This window comes from Lipotes vexillifer, unplaced genomic scaffold (assembly GCF_000442215.2).
Source record: "Lipotes vexillifer unplaced genomic scaffold, Lipotes_vexillifer_v1.1 scaffold1514, whole genome shotgun sequence".
Lineage (NCBI taxonomy): Eukaryota > Metazoa > Chordata > Mammalia > Artiodactyla > Lipotidae > Lipotes > Lipotes vexillifer.
Window position 1 is genome coordinate 228,031 of NW_006798605.1, and position 27,469 is coordinate 255,499.

At 36.4% G+C, this 27,469-nt stretch overlaps 1 protein-coding gene across 4 annotated transcripts in view; it reads left to right on the forward strand.

Moving 5' to 3' along the window:
• Window positions 1-11,840, forward strand: part of IKZF2 (IKAROS family zinc finger 2) — a 179,353-nt gene extending 167,513 nt beyond the window's left edge. For 2 of the 4 annotated variants that reach the window (XM_007470607.1, XM_007470606.1), the window contains one exon: window positions 3,441-11,840. In XM_007470607.1, the coding sequence (XP_007470669.1) occupies window positions 3,441-4,165 (725 nt within the window). In that variant the 3' untranslated portion in view covers window positions 4,166-11,840. The remainder of the gene's footprint in view (window positions 1-3,440) is intronic. The other 2 variants (XM_007470609.1, XM_007470608.1) reach the window with 1 other exon arrangement.
• Window positions 11,841-27,469: the final 15,629 nt, after the last annotated feature.

A 27,469-nucleotide genomic window follows, 5' to 3' on the forward strand; every position in this document is an offset into this window, starting at 1 on the left:
TTCGGTACGCGGGCCTCTCACTGTTGTGGCCTCTCCCGCTGCGGAGCACAGGCTCCGGACACACAGGCCCAGCGGCCATGGCTCACAGGCCCAGCCGCTCTGTGGCATGTGGGGTCTTCCCAGACCGGTGCACGAACCCGTGTCCCCTGCATCGACAGGCGGAATCTCAACCACTGCACCAGCAGGGGAGCCCTCTCACATATATTTTTAACCTCTCCCTTCTATTGGCATTTTTCTTTTGGCATTCAATGTGATAAACTCTCATGATTTAAAAAAAAAACTAACCCCAAACCCAGGTCTCTTTCCAGCTGCCTACTTTCTCCTTCTCTTCAAGGATTTAGTTGTTGAAAGAGTTCTCTATACCTGCTTTCTATAAGTTCTTTCTTTCTACTCATTCCCCAGTCTATACAACCTGGCTTTCTTCCTTGTGCTCTGCTGAAATTATTTTCACTGAGGTGTCCACTAGCTTCAGAGTGTCAAGTCCAGAGGAACCTTTTTAGACCATCTGAAACCTAGAGAGCATTTGCACTGCTGAATAGTTAGTTCCTTTGGAAACACTCTCTTTCCTTGGTTTCTATGACATTGATCTCTCTTGCATTTCTTCCAGCTTCTCTGACCGCTCCTTCTCAGTCTTTTGTATGGATTTACCCCAACAGTTATGCAAATGGGACAACAGTAGTAATGGAGGCCTCAATTCATATGCCTAAATATTTTAATATTGTCAGTCAGGCTTAAAAACTATTGTCTTCTAACCTCCTAATCTGGAAGACTGAGTTCAAATAAATATAGAATTCTCAGATTCCGTGGAGGTCCACATCAGACCTTGGAGGCATGAGCAGAGCTACCACTCCCTGACCTGCAGCCAGGCCCCTCTTTTAAACCCGCCTTATGCACATATGTGTAGACTTTAGTCTGCACATCCAAGTTCTTTTCACATCGCACCCCACACACACAAGAGTAGTGTATTGACCGTTCTTCAAGCCTATGAGTGTACATACCGGCAGCACAGTTGGTAATCAGGACAATAGACCCTATGAAGAGGACTGTGCGACACTTGGTGCAAGCTCCCAGCCATTTGGAGAAGGAATTCTGGGGTCCTGGGTACCCAGAGTATGGTCTAGTGTGTAAGCTCCTGGTAAGCACATTCCCTTGTCCCTGTACGTTCCTTATTCCATGAGGAGCACGGCCCAGGGCTCTCTAAGCATGGGGCTCAAATCCCACTTGCCCTAGTTTATGGGCAGGCATAAGAATCTTGATGTTCTTCCAGGTTCTATTTTTGACCTTCTCTTTTTCACACTTTACCTATGCCTGGGTGATATCATCTATTCCCATGGCTTCAGAAGTTACTTTCAATCAACTGATGACTCTCATATCTATATCTCAAGCCCAGATCTCTCTCCTGAGTTTGAGACTATATCTCAGTACTTACTAGACATGACTTATTACTCATAGTATTCCCCAATCTGAATTCACCATCTTTTCTATCCCATTGCTGTCCACTAAGTTCCCCAGTCCAGAAACCTGGACTCCATACTTAACCTCTTTTTCTCATTCTCTGTGTCTAGATAATCACCAAGTTCTAGCAATATTTTCTAAAATTCTCTCCATTCCATCGAATTTTCTCCATTTCCACTGCCACCCGACTAGTTGAAGCCACCATGATCTCTACATCTTTACAGCAACAACTTCCTAAACCATCTTGCTAAATAAATATCTAGTTAAGTCACTTCACTGTTTAACCCTTTCAGTTCTTACTGCTCTCAGGATAAAATTCAAATTCCTTAATTGTTGAATGAGGCTTATATTATCTGATGCCAACTTTCTCATCTATTTCCATTCACAGCCATATGCAAAGTGTAAGTAATCCCTAGAATACATCATGCCCTCTAGCCTCTGAGCCTTCCTACCAGCTGCTCCAACCCCCACCATTCCTTTACTTGGCTAATATTTGTCATCACATTCTTCTCTCTGATGTCACTTTCTTCAAGAAGTTTTCTTTTACTATGAGTTATGTATTCCTCTTATTTGACCCCATACCACATATCACACTGTATTATAAATGATCCCTAAATTGTTGTCACTCCCTCTAAACTGTAAACTCTTTGAGAATACAGATTAGGTTTGTCTAGCTTAACTTTTAAACTCTTGACGTTGCAATATCTTAATTGTATGCTACAAGATAATTACTCATCATATTTTTTCTTCCATTTTCATTACTCTGACCATTACCTTCATCTCATTTGGGGGACATTTCTTCAAACCTGTAATAATACTAGCCACCTGAAAGTATTTTTCCAGAATACAGTTCTATGGATCAGCATCACATGTTAGGCACCTACAACAACATACTAAACGTTTATAAGAACGTCACATATATTTTAAAGAAGCATTTATCTGTAAGATTTACCTATCAAAGTAAATAAGTATTAGTAGGAGAACACATTGTTTTAGTGGCAGAAGTTCTCAAAGATAAAATATTCTGTCCAAAGCTGACAGTATTTGAAGGAGAAAAATTTAAACTATTTCATGCACCAGACTCTTTTATAGTTAATATTAGATATTATGTTGAAGTAAAATACTGAAGTAAAATTAAATTAGTTAAAGTAAATGTTAAAGGGAAAACTACAAATATCCTTCAGTCAAGAAAATGTATAGAAAACTAACAATGGGTATACATACATACCAGCACCATTGCACATGTGTCTAAATAAGAAAGGGTTGATGCAAAAATGAATAATTATCCATTTCAAGAAGCAAAACAATGAAACATAGTATTTTCCAAGTTTATAAGTAAGTACTTTGGGAAATATCCTATTTTTATATAGCCCTAAATTTCATTCAGTTTATCAGACAATATCAGCTTTTAACAGTATTTTCATTGTGGCATTTTAAGATTTTCCAGAATGACATGTATTGGATCTATAATCTTTCTCCAATATAGCACCTATATCAACCAAATTAAGCCTACACAATTGTGAGATAACAAGTGTTATAACCAGATCTCTCTCGCTTTTATTGAGGCTTGGTCACTGATGTTTAAAGTATGCAAAAACAAGTATAATCTCTGACTTACTTTCACTTGGTATTTCTTCTTTCTCCTATAGTAGCTGAGCTCTAGACAAGTGGACATTTTAGTAGAGAATAAAAATAAGATAACACACAATTATAACTTTCAGGCTAGATGTATTTTCGTGGTGGCATTAGAACAAGTGCAAATGGCTTGTGAAATTTTTATTACTAATCCTTTTTGTAGGTGAAGAGTATTCGTGAGTCTCAGCAGAATTAAAGAGCTTCAATACTTGATCTAAAGAATAAGAGATACCATATTATGGAAAATGGAAGTGATGAGTTAACTTTGTACTTTTATACTTTTAGTCCAACGACTTATTTTGTTGTGTTCTTTTTTTTCTTTTTTACTTTTCTCCCCCTCTGTCTTTCAGGGGAAAAGCTCATGCGATTCAGCTACCCAGACATTCACTTTGATATGAACTTAACATATGAGAAGGAGGCTGAGCTGATGCAGTCTCATATGATGGACCAAGCCATCAACAATGCAATCACCTACCTTGGAGCTGAGGCCCTTCACCCTCTGATGCAGCACCCACCAAGCACAATCGCTGAGGTGGCCCCAGTTATAAGCTCAGCTTATTCTCAGGTCTATCATCCAAATAGGATAGAAAGACCCATTAGCAGGGAAACCTCCGATAGTCATGAAAACAACATGGATGGCCCTATCTCTCTCATCAGACCAAAGAGTCGACCCCAGGAAAGAGAGGCCTCTCCCAGCAATAGCTGCCTAGATTCTACTGACTCAGAAAGCAGCCATGATGACCACCAGTCCTACCAAGGAAACCCAGCCTTAAATCCCAAGAGGAAACAAAGCCCAGCTTACATGAAGGAGGATGTCAAGGCTTTGGATACCACCAAGGCTCCTAAGGGCTCGCTGAAGGACATCTACAAGGTCTTTAATGGAGAAGGAGAACAGATTAGGGCCTTCAAGTGTGAGCACTGTCGAGTCCTTTTCCTAGACCATGTCATGTACACCATTCACATGGGTTGCCATGGCTACCGGGACCCACTGGAATGCAACATCTGTGGCTACAGAAGCCAGGACCGTTATGAGTTTTCATCACACATTGTTCGAGGGGAGCACACATTCCACTAGGCCTTTTCATTCCAAAGGGGACCCCTATGAAGTAATGAACTGCACATGAAGAAATACTGCACTTACAATCCCACCTTCTTCAGATGTTGACATACCTTTTTTTTTTTAATATTATTACTGTCATTAATTCTTATTTTGTGGACGCAGTGTCATTTGCTCTGCCTAATTACAAAAAGGAAGGAAGAAACAGAAGAGAGAAGGGATGGGATATTGTTTCTTGACAACTTGGTCTTGTTTATTTTATGGGAATTAAAGAGCAGTTCATTTCTGCCATGCATAGATGTTAAGGTATATCATGCCTTGAGAAAAAAATAATCACTTGATTCGTAAAGATTCACACCTAAGGATTCTAATTTGCCACTGATGTTCAGGATTATGATTGAAGGCAGGAAAGATTAGCGTTTTCTGGGTAGGACTTTCACAGTTTAAAATGGGATAAGTAATTTTACTGTTCAAAGAAGAATTTGTTTCAAAATGTAAACTTTTTTTTTCCCTCTAGAGATCATGGAACACAAACACATTATTTTCAGTGATAACTCCTTGGATGAGTTGTTGTGGGTTCTATGTTTACCTCCCCTATGGAATTTATAATACGGTATGTTGTACACTGTACCATATAGCAAAATTTTTAAACTACAGGTAGTTAAGGACAGCTACAAATACATCTGAGGTCCTAGGATCTTATTTTTCTAAACTTAAGCACTGTTTTTCCATAGTTTTGATGACTGGCATTTTATAGACACCCTGGCAGCCTTACTTTTAACACCTTTAATGAATAGTATTTTTATCTAGTTTTCAGAATAACATGGTCTAAGAGCGGCTAAGAGGCAGTCAATAGTTTCCAGAAGGGACCTCTGCTTTTCTTAAATTTGTTTGGGAAGTTTTCTTTTAAAGTTGTAATGTGATGGCAGCATAGTATATGTATCTGTTTCTAAAAGTATGCTTACGATTGTCACTTTATCAGCATTTAATCAGTGTTAACCAGTCAGCAGAAAAATATAATTAGGCTAACAGTAGGGGGGAAAAAAATCCACTCAGAAATCCCTTTTCTGATATTTCTCTTTTCACTGGTTTTTCTCAAGCTGTGACCACTCAGTGTTTTGTCCATAGTCTGTTTGTCTTTTACTCTTCTAGTAGAAGGTCTATAAAAGTCTTGCCATAGGCTATTTCTTTCAAAATCTCCTCAGAGCAATTGCTAATTTGACCTGAATGTGGTAACTTGAACCCCAAAAGATTATGGAACTAGGGCTATTTATTCTAGGATTTCTTCAATAATAATATTTACCACTTTTTGGTACAAGGAAAAGGGAACGTCTTTGTAACCGGTACATTAACTATAGATAAGACAGAAAAGCAAAACTTATTTTTACCTTTCTTGGAGTCCAGAATGTGACTGAACCTCCAAGCTTTAGTGTCCACGTCCACATTTTTCTGTCTCTAAAACATGCAACTATTTATAAGTTCTTGTCAGAAATGAATCTCAATCCCTTACTACAGAATTTTTCTTCTTTCAATTCATACATACGTTGCCATATTTCATGTACAGATTTTAACTTCTTTTATATGGGTGCTCCTCTGCTTTTTCTTTGCAGTCTAACAGCACTAGAGGGGAGGAACTGAATGAAACTGATTAAATTCATCTTGGGGGACACCCTTGGAGGGGGAACTTACTGTTTGTGTTTACGGAGGACAGGCCTGACCATGACTGGATTATCTGATAACCATTTCTGAATACTAAAATTACATTAAGCTGATAACCGCTGTAAAAAAAAAAAAATCATTACATGGGATGCTGAAACTGTGTTTAATGATGCAAGAATGATGTGAGAATTAGCAAGACTAGAGAACTGTGGACAGATAGGCAGATCTGGCCCCAGTACTGTTCTTCACTCATTTTCTAGTTTACCATCTGCTCATGTAAGCAGCTTCTAAGCACTGACACAGCTAGAGCTAGGCAAAAATGGTTACAATGCAACTCTCTTTTACTAGCCCTCTGTGGTAATTATTTCTGGAGAAATGTCTAAATTGTTCCTTTAACTCTGAGAGAAGGCACCAAAACAGAAATGCAAACTGTTTTAAAGAGAACGTCCACTGTCACTTTTCCTGCATGCTTTGGTACATTACTGCATCGTGAACATACAGTGTATTCAAAGGTGAAGCATGTCTTTGAGACTTCCTCACCCACCTGCCCCAACCACTCATAAATAATTGGAATTTAATTGTTTTTTCCTTTTAGAGGAAGGGAAATAATTTAAGGTTAGTGATTTTGTGTTTTACTACAATTCAAGGAAATATTTGGATGGCAGTCAATATGTTCATAACTTTGGCTATGTGTGAGTTTCTGCTGGCATCATCTATGAATTTTTTTCCTGGTTACTATTTTTTATTTTCAGTGTATGAACAATCATGTACCTACCTGCCCTGGGATGAAACTGAATTTAGGTGGACCTACAGAGTTCTACAGTACCCCCATGAGGACAGTACTAATGCATTCTCCTTTTCTGATTTCATCCTTCTGAGAATCTTTTTTATTGAAGGGACTTAATACTTTTGAGAGTGTATTTGCTACAAGTGTGTACTTGTACTTTCTTAGCTTTATATAAGGAACAAAAAGAGGTAAAGATGGCTCAGGGTGTGGCAGGGACAAATAAGGACAAGATCAATTCGAATGTGTAGGTTAGGCAGAATTTTTGTGGACACAGTGCTTATGGGAAACCCTGGATGGCTATATTTGCATGCTTCTTCATGAAAGGAAATATGCAAGGTGGTAGCACCTAAAAATAGATATGAGAGTCAGACACCAAATAAATCAAGTTTTACATAACAGTTATATGCCCAGTTTATTCAGGTGAGATTTCACATTACAGATTATTTGAGGGGCATGAAAATAGGTTAGCTTCTGTATTTTCCAGTTTGGCAAAAATCCATCACATTGCTTTGCCCTAATTTTGCCCAGAATTTTATCTCCAGCTCCTGTTAGAGAAATGTGTTGCCTCTCTCTGATAGTGGTCAATCACTTTTAAAAAGCCATTCTAATCTGGCTTGTTAAAATAGTGAAAGTGACCAGTAGGCAAGAGATTTTGAGTTGTTGAAACATGCCATTGAGAATTTTCTGGAGGGACAAAATGGGAGAACGAGAGACTAGGATTCAGATTTGGCTAAAAGTAGGGATTGTCTCTCCTACATACATACAAGCAGCTATATACATGCATCATAGTACACATACACACACATTCTTTTAAAGAAAATTCATGAAAAAAAGCACAGTGATCAGATGTGTTGCAAGAGCCTATAGAGAGTTAAAATTATAGTTAATACCTGAGCAACTTAGTAGGTTTACTTTACCAGATTGTACTGAGAAATATTAAAGTTACTAGTGTGTCTTTAGGACTAGTTGCAACTATTCAACTCAAACCTTGAGGCTTTACTGTGTACTTACAGAACAAATCAAAACAAATCAAATCAAAAAAAAAAAGGCTTTAAGTTGATTTGATATAACCTCCAAAGTGAAAGAAACACAAATTACTTTTGAACAGGAAGATACAGAAAAGAAAAATTTTCAACTTTTACTTGTTGACAAATGGAGAAAGACAAGAATGTTTTAGTGAGCTTGGTATTGTTTTGACTTATGGTTTTTGTGTCTCAGTTGTAGACCTCACAGAACCATGAAGTTTTATGATGTTTTATAAATGTTTGACAAAATTTACATCAGTGAAGGCATTTAGATGAAAATGATGTTTTACTTCCCAAATGTTATCTTTAAAGTGATTCCTTATGGTGGAAAAAGAACAGAAAAGGCTGCAAAAATACAAATAAAAAACTATATGCTCCTGGTTTCAAGACAGAACTTAGATTATAGGAGGTACTGGATACATTATTTTTTAACTTTGAACTGTTCATTTTACAAAAAGGGATAAGTTGCATTTGTGGTCATCTTTAGTTATATTTTATATATATTTTAGTAAGTACTATCTGTGTGAAAAGTATTCTAAAACAGAAAATTCCCCAAATGCAAAAGTAAAGAAGAATGGGGTGGGGGGTGAAATTAAAGTCTGTATATATGAAAGTTATCTTAGAAATGTTTTTAAACCTCCAGTTTCTGCAAAATAATTAAAATATACAGTAACTGGTCTTAAGATCCTGAATTTAATGTATTAAATACTTATAAAATTTATTTATATTGGTGCCTTTTTAAAATGCATTGAGAGAGTGTTGGTTAGCCGTTGTAGCTCTACCACACTTTTATTATGTATTTTTAAAAATCACTTAAAATTGATTACTATATAATTCTTCTTTGCGTTCCTAGGTCAAAACTGTTAGAGGAATTTCCAATACAGAGACTTTCAGCTTATCTGCTTAAAGTAAAAGGAAACTTTGAAACCAGATGTTAATATCTTTTTAGTTTGGTAATATTTCTGAATACCATTACAAGATTATGCAGGTAAAATATGAGGTAGAGGGAAATTGTAGCTGTGAATTGCATTGTGGTATGTGTTTTTGTTTTGTTTTTAAGGAAGAATAAGTTCTAATATCATACAAGGCTTTATTAGTGGAATTTTTGGTCAATAAAATAGAGTATTGTTTTGGAATTTTACCTGTAGACTAGTGTTCTGCTAGTCTTAGAACTTCTGTCTTCTAACCTGTTAATGTTTTGTGGAATGATGTAGAGAAGCAGGTAATTAATTCTCCTTGAACAAAACAAAACTGAACAGTCATATCACATTGCTGTTCTCCAAAGCATAATCTCAAATGGTTTCCTACCATGGTTGTGTGTTACTTGCAATGGATGTGTTAAAATATGACAGCTTTTTTAAAAATGAGCTGCTTGTTATTCAAAGCAAATGTCATATGACCAAGAAGCTGTGATAATCTAGTGTTTCTTTTTATCATAGTTTATTGCTAGGCCAAATAATGACATCTTGAATATTTTTACATTTATTGCAGAAACCTAAAATTTTGGAATTTCCATAAGGTTTTTATGTAACATTGTATTTTTAGCCTTTCAGTTTTCTCTTGCTGTACTGTAAGTTTGTGGATATTTTTCACACACACTCTTAGAAATAAGTTCCTAATTCTGTTTATGGGGTTTTTCTCCCGTAACATTGCATTTGTATATTTTCTGTATAAATTTGTTGTGAATTAACCTTTATCCCATACAGAGAGTGGTACATGAATGACTAGTTTTCTAAGATGTCCTTTTTATTGTGAATAAAGTATAAAATTTAGAGGCCCTCTGCTAAGCCACATAAAGTACAGCATAAAACTTCATATAGGTACAGATAAGCCAGTTTGCAGTTAATTGGGCCCTTCAAATTACCTCAAGTGACACACAGTAAGAAAAGCTTCTTGAACGGGTGGAGGTCACTGAATCCCCAACTATGCACTTATCAGGATTCTACCTAATTTACTGGAAATGGATTTTTTTTTTTTTAATGAATACACTGTAACAAGGGAAAGACTCTGGGTTTTGTTTTTTGTTGTTTTATTCTTCTGTGTTTTCTTTTTTTTTAAGTAGTTCGATTTCTGAAACTGTGATAAAACATTTTGACTGTCAAGCACGCTCAGATTTTAACATAAATCACCTCCCCTTCTGTGTAATGAAGTTCTTTGTGATCTCTTAAATTTTGTCTTTTCTCTCTGTCCACGTTCCCTCCATCATTGCCTCTGGACATCTCTGCCTCTCTCTCCCACTACTAGTTTGAGGATTAGGTCAACTCTTATTTCCAATTCATAGGTCTCTTAAGTCTTAATTTTTTGTGTATGATTTTTGTTGGCTGTATAATCTGCTGACACATTTTTATACTCAAGTGTAGTTTTATAATTTTTTTATAAAGGTAGTTGGATTAAAACTAGTAAGGTATATAACCCTTGTGTTACTTTCACTTTCAAATATTGGGTATCTAAAATATGACTTCAGAGATTATGTAATCATAATAACATGATATGTTTGCCTTCCTTTTTTGCTGGATTTTGTGTTCTGATTTGCTTTTCTTCCTAAAATGTGTATTATGAGAGATTAAACAATTTTTTTGCAAAAATTTAGAAAGATGTTAAAAATCTGAAGCAAAAAGTCTTAACTATCTCCCAGTTGGGAGAAGATGCTTTAACATTACTATAATAATATTCCAGGTTTGGAGTGGGCTCTCCAGGCTCCACCTTTGCTCTTAATAGTTGACCTTTTAGACCATGTGTTATTTGCAATAGCAGAATGATTGCTTCTGCTATGTAGTTTAAAAGGTGTTTTCTTTTCTTTCTGTACAAGTGCAATACTTTTCTTGAAGTCTTAAAAACTATGGTTATTTTTCTCCTTCTTTCTTTAAAGACAAAAAGAAACCCTTGAAAATTATGGTATGTTAGTTAAAGGGCACAATAAGCAAAAAGAAAAACACTCCACAGTCAAAAGATTAGAGAACGTGGAAACTACTGGTCTAATCTCATGCTATCTCTATTTAGGCTAAATTTTCTTTGCTATTAGTAATCTTTTGCCTGAGAAATGTGTCCTAAAGTTGAAATTCTTAGAGACTGAATTTTTTTCTTAGACCCTTACCCAGTGTTTTAAATTAAGAACCTAGTATTTTTTTATTTCTCTATTCTCCTTTTGGAAGTGAACTTTAAAATAAAAGTAAAGCACTTAGCTCAATTTTAAACACTTACCTATCACCTACTGGAGAAAATTTTTAAGAAATATTTGGAGCACTCCTGTTTTCATACAAACTTAAGTAAGAGGTATTTTTCATATCATACATATTTATATGTAGTATTCTGATTTTCTTTTTTTTATACATAACTGTGTCCCTGTAGTAAAACTGCTGTAATGTAAATACATGTTTGGTTTAAAAGATAACATTTCTTTGGCATTTCTTTTAAAGGCAGTTACTGCATTTGTACAGTATATGTCTTGGCCATTTTAGATTTTTTTTCTTTAACAATACCAAAGGTAATTAGACTACTTTAAAAACTAATTGCTTGACAGTTTCTAGGATATTTTAAGTTTTAGAAGTGAAAAAAAAATAGGTCAAACCAGTAAACCTCATTTTTTTTCAAACTAATAATTTGGGAAAATAAAAACTATTGTTTAAAAAAGATATATATATATATATATATATATAAATATATATGTAAAATTAAAATTCCAGACCTTGTGTGTCAGGTTTGCTCAGTGTAATGTAGTATTTTTAAGGCTCAAATACCATACCTCAGAAAATGAGGTTTACTATGGAAATACTGAAACAGTCTTTGCAGCTGTGTGACAAGTCACTCTGCTATATACCAGTTTGGAGACCTCCGCTAACAGTTTTGTCACTGCAGACTAAAATGTGGGACTTGTATTTTCTTTGTTTTTAAGGCACACACATACATGTTCTGTGCATGTATGTGGGTATTGTGTATATGTGTATGAGTGTTGTATATGCATGTGTGAGTGTGTGTCTGTATGTATGTACAACTAAAGAAGCTGCAGAAACTTTGTAATACTTTGTGAAAAGGATTATATTATAAAGGTTTGTACTGTCTGAGTGCACAGCTACTGGAATAAATTTAGGGAATCTCAGGAACAAGCATATAATTTGTCCAAGATTTATTTCTTCTCAGAAGTGTAAGTGCAGTTTTTAATTCTGTATATTATTTAATATTTTACCAATAAAATAAACTTCTGACATAAAAAGTTTGCTATAAACACTTTCTGGCGAAAATTCTGTACACAAACACATCTTTCAAATACAGAAAACTGAACTATTGAATCATATCAGGCTTAAGTTATCATTGCCATTGTGTATACATGTCATGCTTTCTGACCCAGAGATTTGGGTACATGGGAGATCAGAAACCTCCATCATTACTATGTAGTCCACCAAAGCAGAAAACAAAGTAACCTATGTTTTGTTAAGGATGACCTCTCTTTTCTCTTCAGGCAGTTTTCATATATATCTTATTTTACCCTTAAAACGAATCTTAAAGGTATGTATGTCAGAGCCTATCCCCTATTTATAGAAGAAAAAAGTAAGACCTGAGGGAAGAAAGTTGGGACTTGCTCCAGAGTACAGAGTGAATTACACAAGCCGTCCAAGTAATGGTCAATCACCATATTAGAAACCAGCATTTCTTAGGAATCAGACCAAGATTAGATTAAGGGTTAAGTCACAGAGATTGTTCAATCACATAGGCAAAAATGGGTTTTCTGCTATACTGCCACTTCAGGTTATACCACCACCGTGTGAGTCGTAATCTCCTCAAATTTTACAAATACGGTTTGTTTTAACATAAGGTTTGTTGTTACAAATGTCTTCATAACTGGAAACGTAAAAAAACACATATGATTATAAACTCATTTTATTGAGCTTTAGCTATCTTTTATCCCCCATGCCAAGTTAAAGTCCACCATCACATTTGAGATGGCTATTAGAATTTTCCTTCATCCATAAGTATTAGAATTTTATGAATATTTATCACATTCCCCGATAATTTCACTTCCACATGCCACAGAGAATGAAAAATGCTACATATTCAAATGAAATGTTACTTCATTGACCAGCCTTTAATCCAAAATACTAACCTACCTTGTGGCGGAAAAGTGCAAACAAAGGAAGTTGCAAGGTTTAAAAGTGTTAAGTTTATGAAGGATCCCTTCAAGATCAGCAAGAAATATCAAATTCTCCTGACTTACAGTATTGACAGAAGCAAAATGAAAAAGATTTTTTAAGCCTGCCATATGTTCTTGATTTTTCTATTGCAGTAGAGTCAGAGAAATGATAAATAATTGAAATCTTGTTATGCTTCTAAGACTTTATCAACATGCTCAAGCCCAAGGGTTCCCTGGGGTGTGAGCCACCTGGTGAAGGAAGTTCATTTTTAGCATTTTAGCAACTCTGCCACTCTGCCTCTTGCTATTAGGGAGTACTAAGATGGACCCATTAAACATTCAACAAAACCTCATGTTTCGTTAATAGCCCTACTAACAGTTCCGGATGTGATTTTTTTTTTTTTTTTTTTAACTTCTCACTAGAGATACCAACAAGGATAACAACTGGTAAAACTGAATTTTGCTGCTTTTCTCTGGTTTGGCACAAAACTTGAGGGAGATGCTTCCATAAACTAGCCTAACAGGCAGAGGGGAGGAATTGATAAAGAGTATAAAGTACCCATAATTCCATATAAAAATGGGGAAAATAAAGGGAGATCCCAGAAAATAAAGATGCTCAATCTGAGAAAAAGAAATGTTAGCCTTTTTCTTTTTGTCCTTACTGCTGCTCTACAATCCCAAAACATGTCTTAGATCAGACCTTCTAACTTGAAGTTTTGTCAGGCACAGGACAAATCCCTCAAAACACAAGGAGGGGGAAGGGTAAGCTGGAACAAAGTGAGAGAGCATTGACATTACATTTGGTATATACACTACCAAATGTAAAATAGCTAGCTAGTGGGAAGCAGCTACGTAGCACAGGGAGATCAGCTCGGTGCTTTGTGACCACCTAGAGAGGTGGGATAGGGAGGGTGGGCGGGAGATGCAAGAAGGAGGGGATATGGGGATATATGTATATGTATAACTGATTCACTCTGTTATATAGCAGAAACTAACAACACTGTAAAGCAATTATACTCCAATAAAGATTTTTTAAAAAACAGTAAAAACAGCTGCTGCACATATAGTGTTGAGTTGTTTGTTCTAGAAGCCCTTAAAAGAGCTATATGAACCTGATCATCTGGAACATATGCAAAGAAGCAAGATTTTTAAATGCACAGGAAGAACCAAAGGTAAAAATGAAGGTAAGGGTATGTATGTGTGGGGCACTACTGGGCCTTAGGTAAGCCTATGCCTAAAGAGGCAAATTGTCATTTTACCTCAGCTGATGGAGATTGGGATCAGAATCAGCTGTCTCCACTGGGAGGGTTTTGTGAAATCCCTTGATAGGGAAGTAGGAGAATTTAAGAGGGAATGGGAGTAAAGTCCCTGTTATCTCAAAGCCCTGGGCCCACATATTGGTTCTGGTTTGGTGGATATAAAAGCTTGAGAGACTATGGCCCACACAGCTTTTGCAAATGACGGGGGAGTTTCTAACATTCCCCATTCATAAGTAGGGATGGGGAGACCTAGGGCATTTGGCTATTAGAGAAATAAAAGTGGATGTGTATCTTGGAAGCGGAATATCCCAGTCTAGGGAGTAAGTGGCCTTATTTTCTTTTCTATTTTTTTCCTCCTTCCCCTGTTTTTTCTCATGATGTCATGTAGTTCATCTACATCTCTTTCCAGCGTCTTTCTCACCACCCTCCTCATCTGTGTCGGCACCAAGCTTTTCTCTTTCCCCTCTCTTCTCAACATAACCTGTTGCACCATTTGCTGTTCTTCTTTGCCCTGTCACAATTCTGATTAATCTGAAATACAGCCATTTTCAATATAAGTAATTTAGTGCAACCAGAATATGAGTCTTAAGTATGCTTTTTTACAAGGACTTTACAAATAAGCACAGCTGTTAACTGGATTTATCTAATTTACTCTCAAAGTTCTCATGGAATTTGTAGGCTACCTGATACTTTATTAATAACAGGTTCAGGTTGTTGTGATTTTGTTCATAAACACCCCCAATAAGTGAAAAAGCTAAAACTAGACTCTTAATTCTGTATATACTTAGTCCAGTGTTTCATTTCAAAAGAAGTTTATTCAGCATTTGATTGATAAGCCCCACTAATAAAGGGGAATAACAGATTTATAGTCTGAATGTTTGTGTCCACCCAAAATTCACATGGTGAAATCGTAATGTTAATTTGATGGTCTTAGGAGGAAGTGTCTCTGGGAGGTGATCAGGTCATGAGAGTGGAGCCCTCATGAATGGGATTAATTCCCTTAAAAAAGAGACCTCACAGAGCTCCCTATTGCCTTCCACTATGTGAAGACACAGCAAGAAAGCACCAGCTATGAACAGGGAAGAGGACCTTCACCAGAATGCGAACATACTGGTGCCTTGATCTTGGACTTCCAGCCTCCAGAATTGTGAGAAATAAATTTCTGTTGTCTATAAGCTACTCAGCGTGTGGTCTTTTGTTATATCAGCCCGAATGGACAAAGACAGCAAATATTATAAGGTAGTGATAACAAAAAATAATGTTTCAACAGTCATACCTTATAAGTAATGTTTTGCTTATTGTGATTTTTAAACAGAATGATTCCAGATAAACTCATTGACAGTCAGGAAGGCTAAGAAACAGCATTAAGTGGCAGGGCAAAAATAATCTGGAATTAAAATTTTTCTGCAGAAATTTTAAAGATGGATAAATTATCCTAAACATGGTCTTCTGAAAACTGCCTTCATGCTTGATTTAAATAAGTGTGGGTTTTTGATTGTTTACCAAGTTTCCTCCATAATTAATGGCATTCTTTGCCTATCCATATCAGTCTATCCATATCCTCATACTCCTTTTCTTATTGCATAAATTCCAATATTTATGCTTGTTTTCCAACTCCTTTCTATTTAAAACTCTTGAGTTAACTTGTCATGAGTAATATGAAGATATTTGTACTGGAAGCACTGGCCATGATATCCAAGTGTTTGCAATGATAAGTTGTCACTTTATGGTATCTTCCAAATTCTGTAAGTGGCCTAGATATTGTGCTTATTCTTGTTAGGTGCTAAAACCTATCTACTAATTTACCACTCTGTTAATTCTGTAGCCTAAGGGAGTTTCCAAGATTCACTCCAGTTCCAACTCTAGCCATTATGAAGTGAGTGATACATTTATGATAAAATCCGACCTGATATCATGTACCCTCAGGAATGAGACATGTACAACCATCTGGAATTTCTTGGCTTTGACCTGACAAGTTCCCCAGTTTTCAGGAATGGTTGCTGTAGTTACACCTACCACCATGTTCCCTTGTCATCTACAATATAAGTAAGTAACCTGATATTTTGGCCTTCAAACACTCTATCCTTTGTCTCCCCACCTCACCCCACCTCCCTTGTTTTATTTATTTGCATCAGATTGTGACATGTATATATATTACTATCATTTGATAACACTCAAGGGAAAAAAAAAAACTGGGACAGCAAATGACTCATGTTTTTTCCAAACTCTTAGCCAAATTACTTTGTAGTCATCCTAACAAATGGTAGAGTTTGGCTATACCAATGTATTACACTAATATATTTTCCAAGTTACAAGTATAAACCCAGAGTCTTCTGCTTTCTTCTTTAATGTTTTGACAAGTCTGATTATAGATAAGAATGTGATCACTTGATCACATAATGAGCATGGGAAAAACTCTGCTTCAGGCACAAGTAAAGGGACAACAGCACTTTATTTGCCAAGAAGAATTTAAATAGCTTTTGTGGCTCTTTGAGATATGAAATGAGTTGTTGTCTAATTCTTTTGAATTAGCACTATGTTATTATCTCTCACACTTTTTAATTGAAACTCTAAAATAGACACCGATATTATCTATTTAAACTAGAGTATGCTGAAAAACACTCTCTGCCTTAATTATAAAAATGTGGCTTGGGCTTTTTAAAAATTATTAAGCATCCTCTTGAGATACCTGCCACCATATTCAATATGATATTTTTCAGCGTTAATAACATTCTCCTTTGTGCTATATTTTGAACTCTTCTTAGAGTAATTTATCCTGGTCATAGTTTCTAACCTATAGAAAACTTAACACTGAAGAGCTTGATATTGTGTGGTGACTTTGAGGCCATGTAAAAATTTGCTAACATATCGTTCCATCAATGTAGATTATCTTAATGATGGTTTTTTTTTTTTAAGATGAAGTATGTTAGATATGCCTGGATGAGTTATATTATACTCCTGTATGTGACTCAGAAAACATGGCACAATTATCCCAGTTTAAAGAAAGCCTCCCAAAATGACCAAGATAAATGGAGGGCATGTGTTTTCTTTTCTGTGATCATGTGGCTCATATTAATGTCTGTATGCCTTGCCAGCCACATTTCCAATGTGTGTATAACCCAACTACAATTATTAGTCACCACATAGAGGTTTATAAGTAGCTTTGGGTAATGCTAGTGTTCCATGGTAACCTAGCATATTCAAGCATCAGGATTGGTGATCTCTCAGCTGCTGCTTTTGGACAGTCGGTGTCACCTATAATACACCAGCAGAGGGTTAAGGTACAACTAGTATAATTTGTTCACTTGTTACATTTTAAATTTGTAAACTTTCTGGGTTCTATTTATCTGCTGTTTGTTCTTTAGTTCTCTGGAGGCTGAGTTATAAATAACCCTTGTATTTCTCAGAAGCAAAAACTTTTTCTACTTTTCTCATTTTTAAGTAAGACTTATTTTCACTATTTTGAACCTGTGTAAATTACAAATGCAGTAGTCTAGAAAAGGAAAAGAGCTTTAGCTTCTAAATTTGTTTTGGTCTGTGAGATCTAAATTCATCCCATTTGTCCAGCTATTATGGCAGAACTCCATAATAAAACTAATTTGGAGAAACAAGGATAGCAACATCATTGGCCATCTGAATGACAGTAAGAGTGAATGACCTATCCCACTGCATTTATCACTATGTACAAAACAGGCCCGATTTTTGTGTGTGTGTGTGTGTGCGGTACGCGGGCCTCTCACTGTCGCAGCCTCTCCCGTTGCGGAGCACAGGCTCCGGACGCGCAGGCTCAGCGGCCAGCCGCTCTGCGGCATGTGGGACCTTCCCAGACCAGGGCACGAACCCGTGTTCCCTGCATCGGCAGGCGGGCTCTCAACCACTGCGCCACCAGGGAAGCCCAGGCCTGATTTATATTTATATTTATATTAGGAGTAACACCTAATTCATGACACAGCAAGGCCTTTTGATATTTTACTCTAAGTATAAAGTTAGGCTACGTATGGGTCTAAGTCCTTGATCATTTTATTAATATTAAACATAGAATATTTAGGAGATACAGTTATGAAAGCATGTACACATTTTAAAATCTAGATTTAAACCTGATTCTGTCAAGGTGAAGGGAGTAAATTATTATCATTTGAAGATGTAAAGGTTTTTTTTTTTTTTTTCTTTTGAGAACCTTGAAGAAATTACTTGGTAAATAGCTCTAGAAGAACAAAAAACAAGTATGAAGCAACATATTCACACTTTCATTCTAGGATTCTGGCCCAGTGAACATTATTTATTCTGGGATTCTTGACAAGGTCACTTTGAGTCCTTGAAGTTTAAGCAAATGTCTACAGAATTCGCCTGTAGGATGAGGCTTTAAGAGGATAGAATGTGCAGATGATTTTGTTTCCAAAATTAAATTTGAGTCTACTTTGAAAGTTTGAGGAGACCGTAAGCTCTGTCCCTTTCCTTTCTATACCATCTCTTCTTTTTGTGCATGTTTGGTTCCTGTTACAGTATTCACTAGTAAAATCATCTAAAATGTAAGGGATTAGAATGTCTACTGCAGGCAAGCCACCTTGCTAAGTACTACAGGGAGTTCATTCTTTTATTCAGTACTTCCAGTGTGTCAGATTGGGTGCTTAGGATATAATATTGAATATGACAAAGTCTGTATACTCAAAGAAATTATCTTACACTGAGGAAGAAAACAAATAATTAGGAATAAAACATGATAGTCATTACTATAAATGTAAAAGTAAAATGCCGTGAAGATAAATAGAAGGGGAACCTAATTTAGCACTGGAGCAAGAAAAAGCATCCTGGTAGAGGTGACATCTAAGCTGAGTCCAGAAGGATAAATCAAAGTAAATTTGATGAATGTGGAAAACAGAGAGGAAGACGGAAAGTGTGTTCTATGCAGAGGGAAGACATCTACAAACTCCAGGAGAGGAGGGTAGAGAGAAAACAGACAGATAGACAAGAGGAATAGGACAAAGGAGAATCAGAAAGAGATGACAGAAAGAGAATAAATATGAATGGTTACCTTCAGGAAATTGCATGCTCAATATGGCTGGAGTGTATGATGAGAACAGGAACATAGCAAGAGATAACACTGGAGAGGTGAGTAAGTAGAGTCAGATATTAGGGCTTTGTTTTTTTAATTCAAGGAATTTGAATCTATACCAAGGGAAACAAGAACCAATGAAGATTCTATTGGGGAGTGACATGGTTAGATTTGCAAAATTGCTTGGGCTTCAGTATGAGACTAGGTTGGAGGGATGCCAGACAGGAAGTAAAAGTTGCTACAGTAAATCCTAGAAAAAGATCGTGGTGGCTGATGCTATGGGAGTGGTCTGGAAATGGACAGATGTGCTTAGACTCCAAAGATACTTAAAAGGTAGAAGTGCTGGACTGGTGATTGGTTGTATGTAGGTGGTGAAGAAGAAGGATAAATTGAGGATGATACCCTAGTTTCTGAGTCAGAAAAGTAAGTACACAGTGGTGCCATTTTTTGATGTCAAAATCACAGCAGGGAGAAACAGATTTGAGGGGTAGAAAGAGGAGGAACATATTGAACATGTTGAGTGTGAAATACCAGTGTGACATCCAAATGGAGATGTCTAGTAGGAAATGGAAGATACTAGGTTAATATCAGGAGAGAGATCTGAGCTTAAGTTCATGGAAACTCCACTTGGATGTCATACTGGTATTTCACACAATATGACATATAAAATATATGGTATGTGTACTATATATAGACATACACATATACTATATATATGGTAATATGAAACCACAGAGTGGATGAGATCATCTAGGGAGAGTGTACAGCAAAAAAGCAAACTTTAAAGTTAAACTCAAGGGATTAAAGTGTAAAGTGTAAGAAGAGTTTTATCAAGGAATGCATAAAACAATAGAAGGAATGAGATGTACAGAAATGATTATAAAGAAAAGTTGTGACCAAGATTCAAAACACAGGTACCGGGAGAAGGTGTTGGGGCCAGAAATAGCCTCATAGAAAAGGTGGGATTTAAGAGAGATTTTTGAGGGGCTTCCCTGGTGGCACAGTGGTTAAGAATGTGCCTGTCAATGCAGGGGACACGGGTTCAAGCCCTGGTCCGGGAAGATCCCACATGCGGCTGAGCAACTAAGCCCGTGAGCCACAACTACTGAGCCCGTGTGCCGCAACTACTGAAGCCCTTGTGCCTAGAGCCCGTGCTCTGCAGCAAGAGAAGCTACTGCAATGAGAAGCCCACGCACCACAACAAGTAGTAGCCATTGCTCGCCACAAATAAAGAAAGCCCGTGCACAGCAACGAAGACCCAATGCAGCCAAAAAATAAATAAGAGATTTTGAAAATTCTGTTGGGAAGTTCTCAGAAAGATAACTAAGAAGTTAAGTTGAAATTGTGTTACAAAAGAATTTTAAGGGAAAGCTTCCTCAATTTTAACTTCCTCTGAATTTGAATGTGTCTAAGAGAAACACAGAGCACAACCAGAGACCTCAAACAGGCACAGACACAGACCACCCCTTGGCCAGAGAGTGAATCCCCATATACCTCAGCTGGGGTGGTGGGTGGTGTCCAGTCATGTGTCTCCTTCTCTCAAGAAGGTTTGAACAGTTTTTTGTTTCTCTTTGTGATGTATGCAACAGAATACCATTTAAAATTGTTCTTTTATAGATGTGGCATATATGTGTAAAAAACAAATAGGTGTATGTTTGCAGTTATTTAAATGTGCCATGCATTATCATCTTATTTTGAGCTAGAGGTTTCGTCTCAATTTACAGAGCTAGAAACAGGGGTCCTCACCACGAGGCTTTTGGTGAATCTATTTACATAAGCCTTTTTTTCTCCACCACCAACTCATCACATGACTGGGAACTGGGGTTTCATAGTCAGATGATGTTCAAGGTCACACTAAGTCAGGATGTACAGTTATAGAACAACCCTGTAGCCCGACAGAGCTTTTAGACAATCTCTTTTACCTACATAGGCTTCTCTGGAACCACTTTTTAACCACAATGTGTTACTGGTCTTCTGGTAACCTGCGTGCTTTGTAGTAAAATTAACTATGTTTTCCCATTTATTATCATACAAATCTTCAGCTATGCACACAGATATAAATTAACTGGATACATAAAATATACGATGCCCAATATTACTATTTTCACAGGCTATGTAGAAGGCATTTTACAAATACAATATAGAGAGAATTTCATATCATAATATATGGATTATTTAAAATCTATCATCTTGAGAGCCTCTTCTATTATACGTATATATTATAAAAATTAATGAAGTTAATTATGGGTGACAACATTTCACCTGAAAAAGAAAGTTTATGACAGGACTTCTAGGTAACACTAAACCCACTCATGAGTTTGTGATTATTATGTATCACGGTGCTATGCAATAGAAACGTAATATGTGCCACAAATACAAACTACATACGTGACTTAAAATTTTTCTAATAGCCACATTTAAAGTAAGCAAGTGAAATTAAATTTAATAGTTTTTGTATTCCAATATATCTAATATACCTAATATTAGCATAAAAAATCTTATATTTTACCTTCGTTTTTCATGGTCTTTGAAATCCAGTTTTTATCTTACATTTACAATGTATCTCGATTTGGACTAGACATATTTCACTAGCCACATTCCAAGGGCTCAGTAGCAGATCTTTGATCTGTCTTAACAGTTAAACTCAATTGTATAAATAATCCTGTATTGTAGTAGTGACCACAGCTACCTTTCATTAAGTTATGTAACAGTCACTGTGGTGATTTCCATGTTTTTCTTTTTTCATCCTCAAAACAATCATATGACGTAGATGTTACTGTCCACCCCATTTTCTAGTTGGAGTAACGAGAGACTTAAGAGTTTAACGGCTTGCCTAAATCTATGGAGTTAACCTGTGATAATCCAGGGATACAAATATGAAGATAATTATATATCTCAATATATTTTATGTTTTAGATAATTTTGTACTTTTAACTTTCAGTGAAGATAGACAATATGATTTTAGGGGAAGTAAATGTGTGGAAAAGTGATTGAAGTGAAAGGTGGAAAGGGAGAGACCGCTTGACCCGCCCACCTTGCTTGTGGATTAAGAATTTATAAATAGTAAAGAAAAACAAAAGAGATGATGTTATTACAAAGATAATGATATTGAAGAAAGTGACCACAGGGATGTATATCTTTGCTGAATAAAACTGAAAACGAGTAGAGTAGGAAAGGTAGTAGTATATTCTGGATGTGTTTTAATCAGATTATATCAAAGAATTTGTGGTGAAACACAAAAAGTTGTTGCACAGCTACATAATTAAGTATACTGAAAGTAAATCAGTTATAAATGTGTTTAGAAAACTGGAGAATTGATTTTATGTCTGAATTTTCTAAAATATGAAGCTTTGAGTTTGAGAACTAAGAGATTTTGCGTTAGATATGACGTCTGAAGAACTAAGATGAGCGTTAGGCAAGTCGGATCTGGACAAAATCAGAGATGAATGCAAGAGTCAGTGGTATGGAGTTGGAGGTCCAGGAAAATCCTTAATATAAAGATGTTGTTCCTTTCTTCCCTTGAGTGTGCAGAGATTCTCTACTGCTTACAACATTGCAATGGCTCTTTCTTCACTCTATCATCCAGGTTCGCCTCTTTTCATTTGTGTCAGTTCCTTCAATAACACTGGCTTTTCAGCCTGCAAATTAGATCCCTTGTTCCAAACACTAAGCTATTTTCTTTTTTCCTATCATTCAAGATACCCCCTTGGGATCAATCTACTCCAGGAAGCCTTCCCAAACCATATATGGGAAATACAGTATCCTCCATGGAGAGAAACAGTGGCATGGATAATTTATACAAATGTTCTCATTCCATGGGTTGAGTAATGCCATAGGGCAAATCTATATCTTTGGGTCTGGTTTGCTTTATATAATCTCTTTCCCACCTCCGTTTCCACATTCCTTTAATTCAGACCACATACTCCACCTTATTGCTCAGGTTTGTATCGTTTCTCCTGTGCACTCATCATCTGCCCTTCCTCCTTGCTATTCACCTATAAGTCTATAAAAAAAAATTTAAGCAAAGAGAATATTAATATTCACGGATAGCTGGAAAGTAAGAATTGATCGAGACCAGGAAATGCTTTACTTCTATTCCTAGAAGAGGTTTTAATTTACTAGGTGGTTAAAGGAGACATAGTAGAGTTGAAAGAGAATGAGCTTTGGGGTCCATGGACCAAGGAGACCCCAAGATTTATTTGCTTTGTAATATTGCTTATGCTGTTTAATCTTTCTGGCTCAGTTTCTTCATCTAAAGCCGTGACAAGTATACCTACATGGCAGGGCTATTTATTCATTTATTTATTAATTTTTCTCGGAAATATTACATTGCTATTTATATATTAAACATAAGATATAAAAATAAAATTTCCTGACTTCCAGAGGTATGTAATACATTAAAAGGTAATAGAAACAAAATGAAATGTTAGGAAGAGTATTTTAAAGAGGTTTAGAATACAGTGGAGACAAAGAGGGAAGTTACACATTTTACTTTGAAGGATAGAGAGATCAATCAGGGAAGTCAGGCTATAAATTAAGATGTTGACACTTGAGCTATTCTGGAGGAAAGACAGGCTATGAGGAGTAGGTATTCCACCTATTTATTTATTAATATATTCATTTCTTCAGCAAATATTTATTGTGTGCCCAGCACATGTTGGTGAACATCATGGTGAAAAAAAAGAGATGGTTTCTTTCTAAGACATGCATGCTTCTCCTGTCCTCACAGTGCATACAGTCAATGTGGAAGAGAGACAACTGTGTTAACAGAGCACTCTTAACAGACCTCCACTTAACTGACTTGGCAAACTAACTAATACTATCAATTGCCTTTGCAAAACAAACTCATTAATATTCTGGGCTCAGTGAAAGCTCTCAGACAGTAGGCTACACTCCAGTAAGCCTACACACTTCTCTCATTGGTTGAGTTGCATGCTTGCCAAGAATTAGTTGTGTTTATGCTCAAACTATTTATGACAGTTGGCTTATTATTGTAACCATGTAATATAATTAAACATTGCTTGCAAAATTTGGTGATATAGACTGTAAAATGAAAGAGTTGTTTCTTTGAAAATTAAGTTGAATATTTTGGAAAGACTCAATAAAAGGGAATCATTAAAAACATTTCTACCAAAATTAGGTAAAGGATGTAAACCAGAAAAGACTGAGAAAAAAAGTCTTAATAATCCAGAAAATTGTACATTCAGATTGGTTGGTCAATGTCTTTAACTTTTCACCCTATTTTAAGTTATCACTGCACTTTAAATAAAGTGAAACTAGAACTTACACATGGTGCACTGTGGTAAAGAAAGACAATGGCTCTTTCATTCAACGTACTCATCTCCAAATTAAAAGTCATAGCCCTACATCAAAAAGCTGGTGGTGATTGTGCATTTAAAGTATTAGGCCAAAAAATAATTTAAGGTATGTAGATAACATTTTTACAGTTCCCCAATTTGAATCTACTTTATTAGCAGTCATATGCGATGAAAATTTTTAGTAAAGAAATGTGATGTAATGATATGGCAAATACTGGGACCTTAGAAATCTACAGTGGGAAGACATAATCAATCCTAGAGAACAGGAGCTCTGAAGTAGGAGAAAGCCAGGAAAAGGAAGGAAGTAGGAATAAGGAGAGTATCCCGTGCAGGCAAAACAGAGACAAAAATAAAAACCACATGAGGAACTGAAAAAAGTTCAATATAGCTGGACTGTATGGTATGAGAGTGAACATGGCAAGTAGTCTGGGCTGGAAGGAGGGCCCAGATCCAAGTCTTGGAGAGCCATATCAATCGTGTTAAATCTTTGAAACTTATCTTGAAGGGTTTTAAGTCCTGAGGGTTATACTATCAGATTTGAATTGAGGTAAAATAACTGGCTGAGTGTGGAGGATAATGGGTTAGTGAGCAGCAGAGTTGAAGGAAAAAGATAAATTAATCTAAGTAAGAGATGATGGCAGCCTGGATTAAGGCATAGCAGTGGATTTGGAAATATGTTGTAGGGTTTTAGAGGTATTAGTGAGGTATCATCAAGATATGATATCTGGTTGAAATGTAGGGTTCAAAAAAGACTTGTAGAGGTCAAGTATTGATTCTCCTAGATATCTGGCTTAGAAATTGGGTGAATGATTCCATTTATAGAAGTGTGCAACCTGAATGAGATAAAGGTTGGTTTGGGAGGGTAGGGGGATAATGAAGTCCCTTCTGGAAACACTGTGAATAATTATGTCACTTTAAGACCATCAGGTGGTAAAGTCCTATGAGCAATTGGGTATATAGGGTTCAGGAAAGAGGTAAGGCTTAGAAGAGGAAAAAACAAAAAAGGATTTGTTGGTATTTGCATACAGATGGTAGTTGAAACTACAAAGTGTAGAGGATCTCCCAAAGATAGTAGAATATAAAAAAAGAACAGAAAAACAGAGAAGAAAAGAAAACTGCATAGCAAAGAGTCCTGGGGGCAGAATATTGAAGTATGGGTAGGAAAAAAAAAAAAAGCCAAAAATGCAAGTAATAAAGGGGCAGCCAAAGAATCAGGAGGAAGGGGAGTGTTCCAAGTGTCCATTACTGCTGAGTGAAGATACTCAGTGGTACATAGGTCGTGAGTGCCCAGGATGAAGGGCACAATCAAGGGACCACCTGTAGCCTAAGGCATACTGCAGTGGGATGAGGACTGAGGCGGTGGGGGGGGGGGATAAAGAAAGGGAGATGAGAATGCCATTATTTTGTTGTTTCAAAAGTCATATGCAAGGTGAGGTATAGAAAGAGAAAAGCCTGAAGAAGCTAAAAAGGGCCAGAAGGGCCTTTTGTGCCAAACCAAAGGGAGTTGCATTTTACACCATAGAAAATGCAAAACATGTAGTAAAATCTACATAATAGAAACTAGCTCACTTTGACAATCTTGAGGGGGATGGGATTAGTGTGGGGTAAGAAAATTGGTAAAGGAAGCTGGTTAACACAAAGCTTTCAACCATGATGTAGTTGCACACATATGTGCTGCAAGCAGTTTGCTATTGAAAATATAGTACTCAAATTTGCACCAGACTGAAATAAATGGGAGCAGATTCAAGTTAACCTCTTTAATAGTGCCACTCTTACGATTATTCTAGTATGTTTTCTCATGGCATGGGAAAGAAAGGAGTAGAGTTATAGCCTAAACTTCTAGAACTGTACTTGACATTGACTATGACTGAGGGAATGAATCACGCATGTGAACATCACCCTGTGTGATGTCAGGAAAAAATGGAGAGGACCACTGAGTTAAAGAAAATTGCAATCACTGAGGTAGAGATGATTAGATCCTAACTAGGCATTGTCAGCAGTGATGGTAAAGAGCAAGGATTGTTGGAGTGAAGTTACAGAGTTAGAAACAACAGGATTTAGAAACCAATTGGATGTGAGAGGTGAGACATTATCCCCCAAATAGCAATACTCTTTATTAAGTGTTTTAGTATATCAGGAACTCCAATAAGAACATATGTAACATACACCATCCCATTTCATCTTCTCAATAGCCTTGCAGAGTAGGTCATTTTATCTTCATTTTACAGAAAATAAAACTGGAGTTTAGAGAGTTTAAACAACTTTTCCAGGGTCATCCAGATTTTAAGTCATAGAGGTAAGGTTTAAATCCAGATTTACTTGATTCAAAATCATTGCTATTCATCCTTACCCTATGCTGTAGTGCAAGTCTAGAGTGAGTCTCACATTAGGTGTTTGGTTGTGTGATGGTAACATCAAATTCAGATAGTAAATACAAGATGAAGAACAGGTTTAGGGGGGAAATATTGAGTTCAATTTTAAATATATTCTGTTTTTTAAAGCCTGGAGAATATCCCTGCTGAAGATATCTAATAGATAGTTACATATATAAGTCTAGAATTTAGGGGCAATGTCTGGGAGGAGATAAAGAGTAGTGAGGCATTAGCATTTAAATTGTTGTTAAAGTCATGGGGATGGATGAGGTTTCCCAGGGAGACTGCAACATGAGAAGAGAATCGAGTGGAGAGCTAAGAAACACTAAAATTAAAAAAGAGGTCAGAGAAAAGTATCAGTGAAGGAGACAGAGAAGGAATGTTAATACAAGTTAGAGGGGAGTAGCAGAGGGTGATATCACACCAAAGCAGGAAAGGGTTGCATGAGAAGGGAATGAGGGAAAATTACCCAATGCCACAGAGTGCTAAAAGATGACTGAAAAAAGTCCACTAGATTAAGAGGATTGGGAAATGAGAAATACAACAGCAGGAGATTTAATTTTAAATTATAACACTCAGTATTATCTAAGGTCTGGAAATATACAGCTTGTGGATAGAAAAGTATCAACTTTTTGAAGGTCAATTGCCAATGCATTTGAAAAGCCAGCATTCTCATTCTAATGATTTTCTCAAAAAAAAAAAAAAAAAAAAAAAAAAAAAAAAA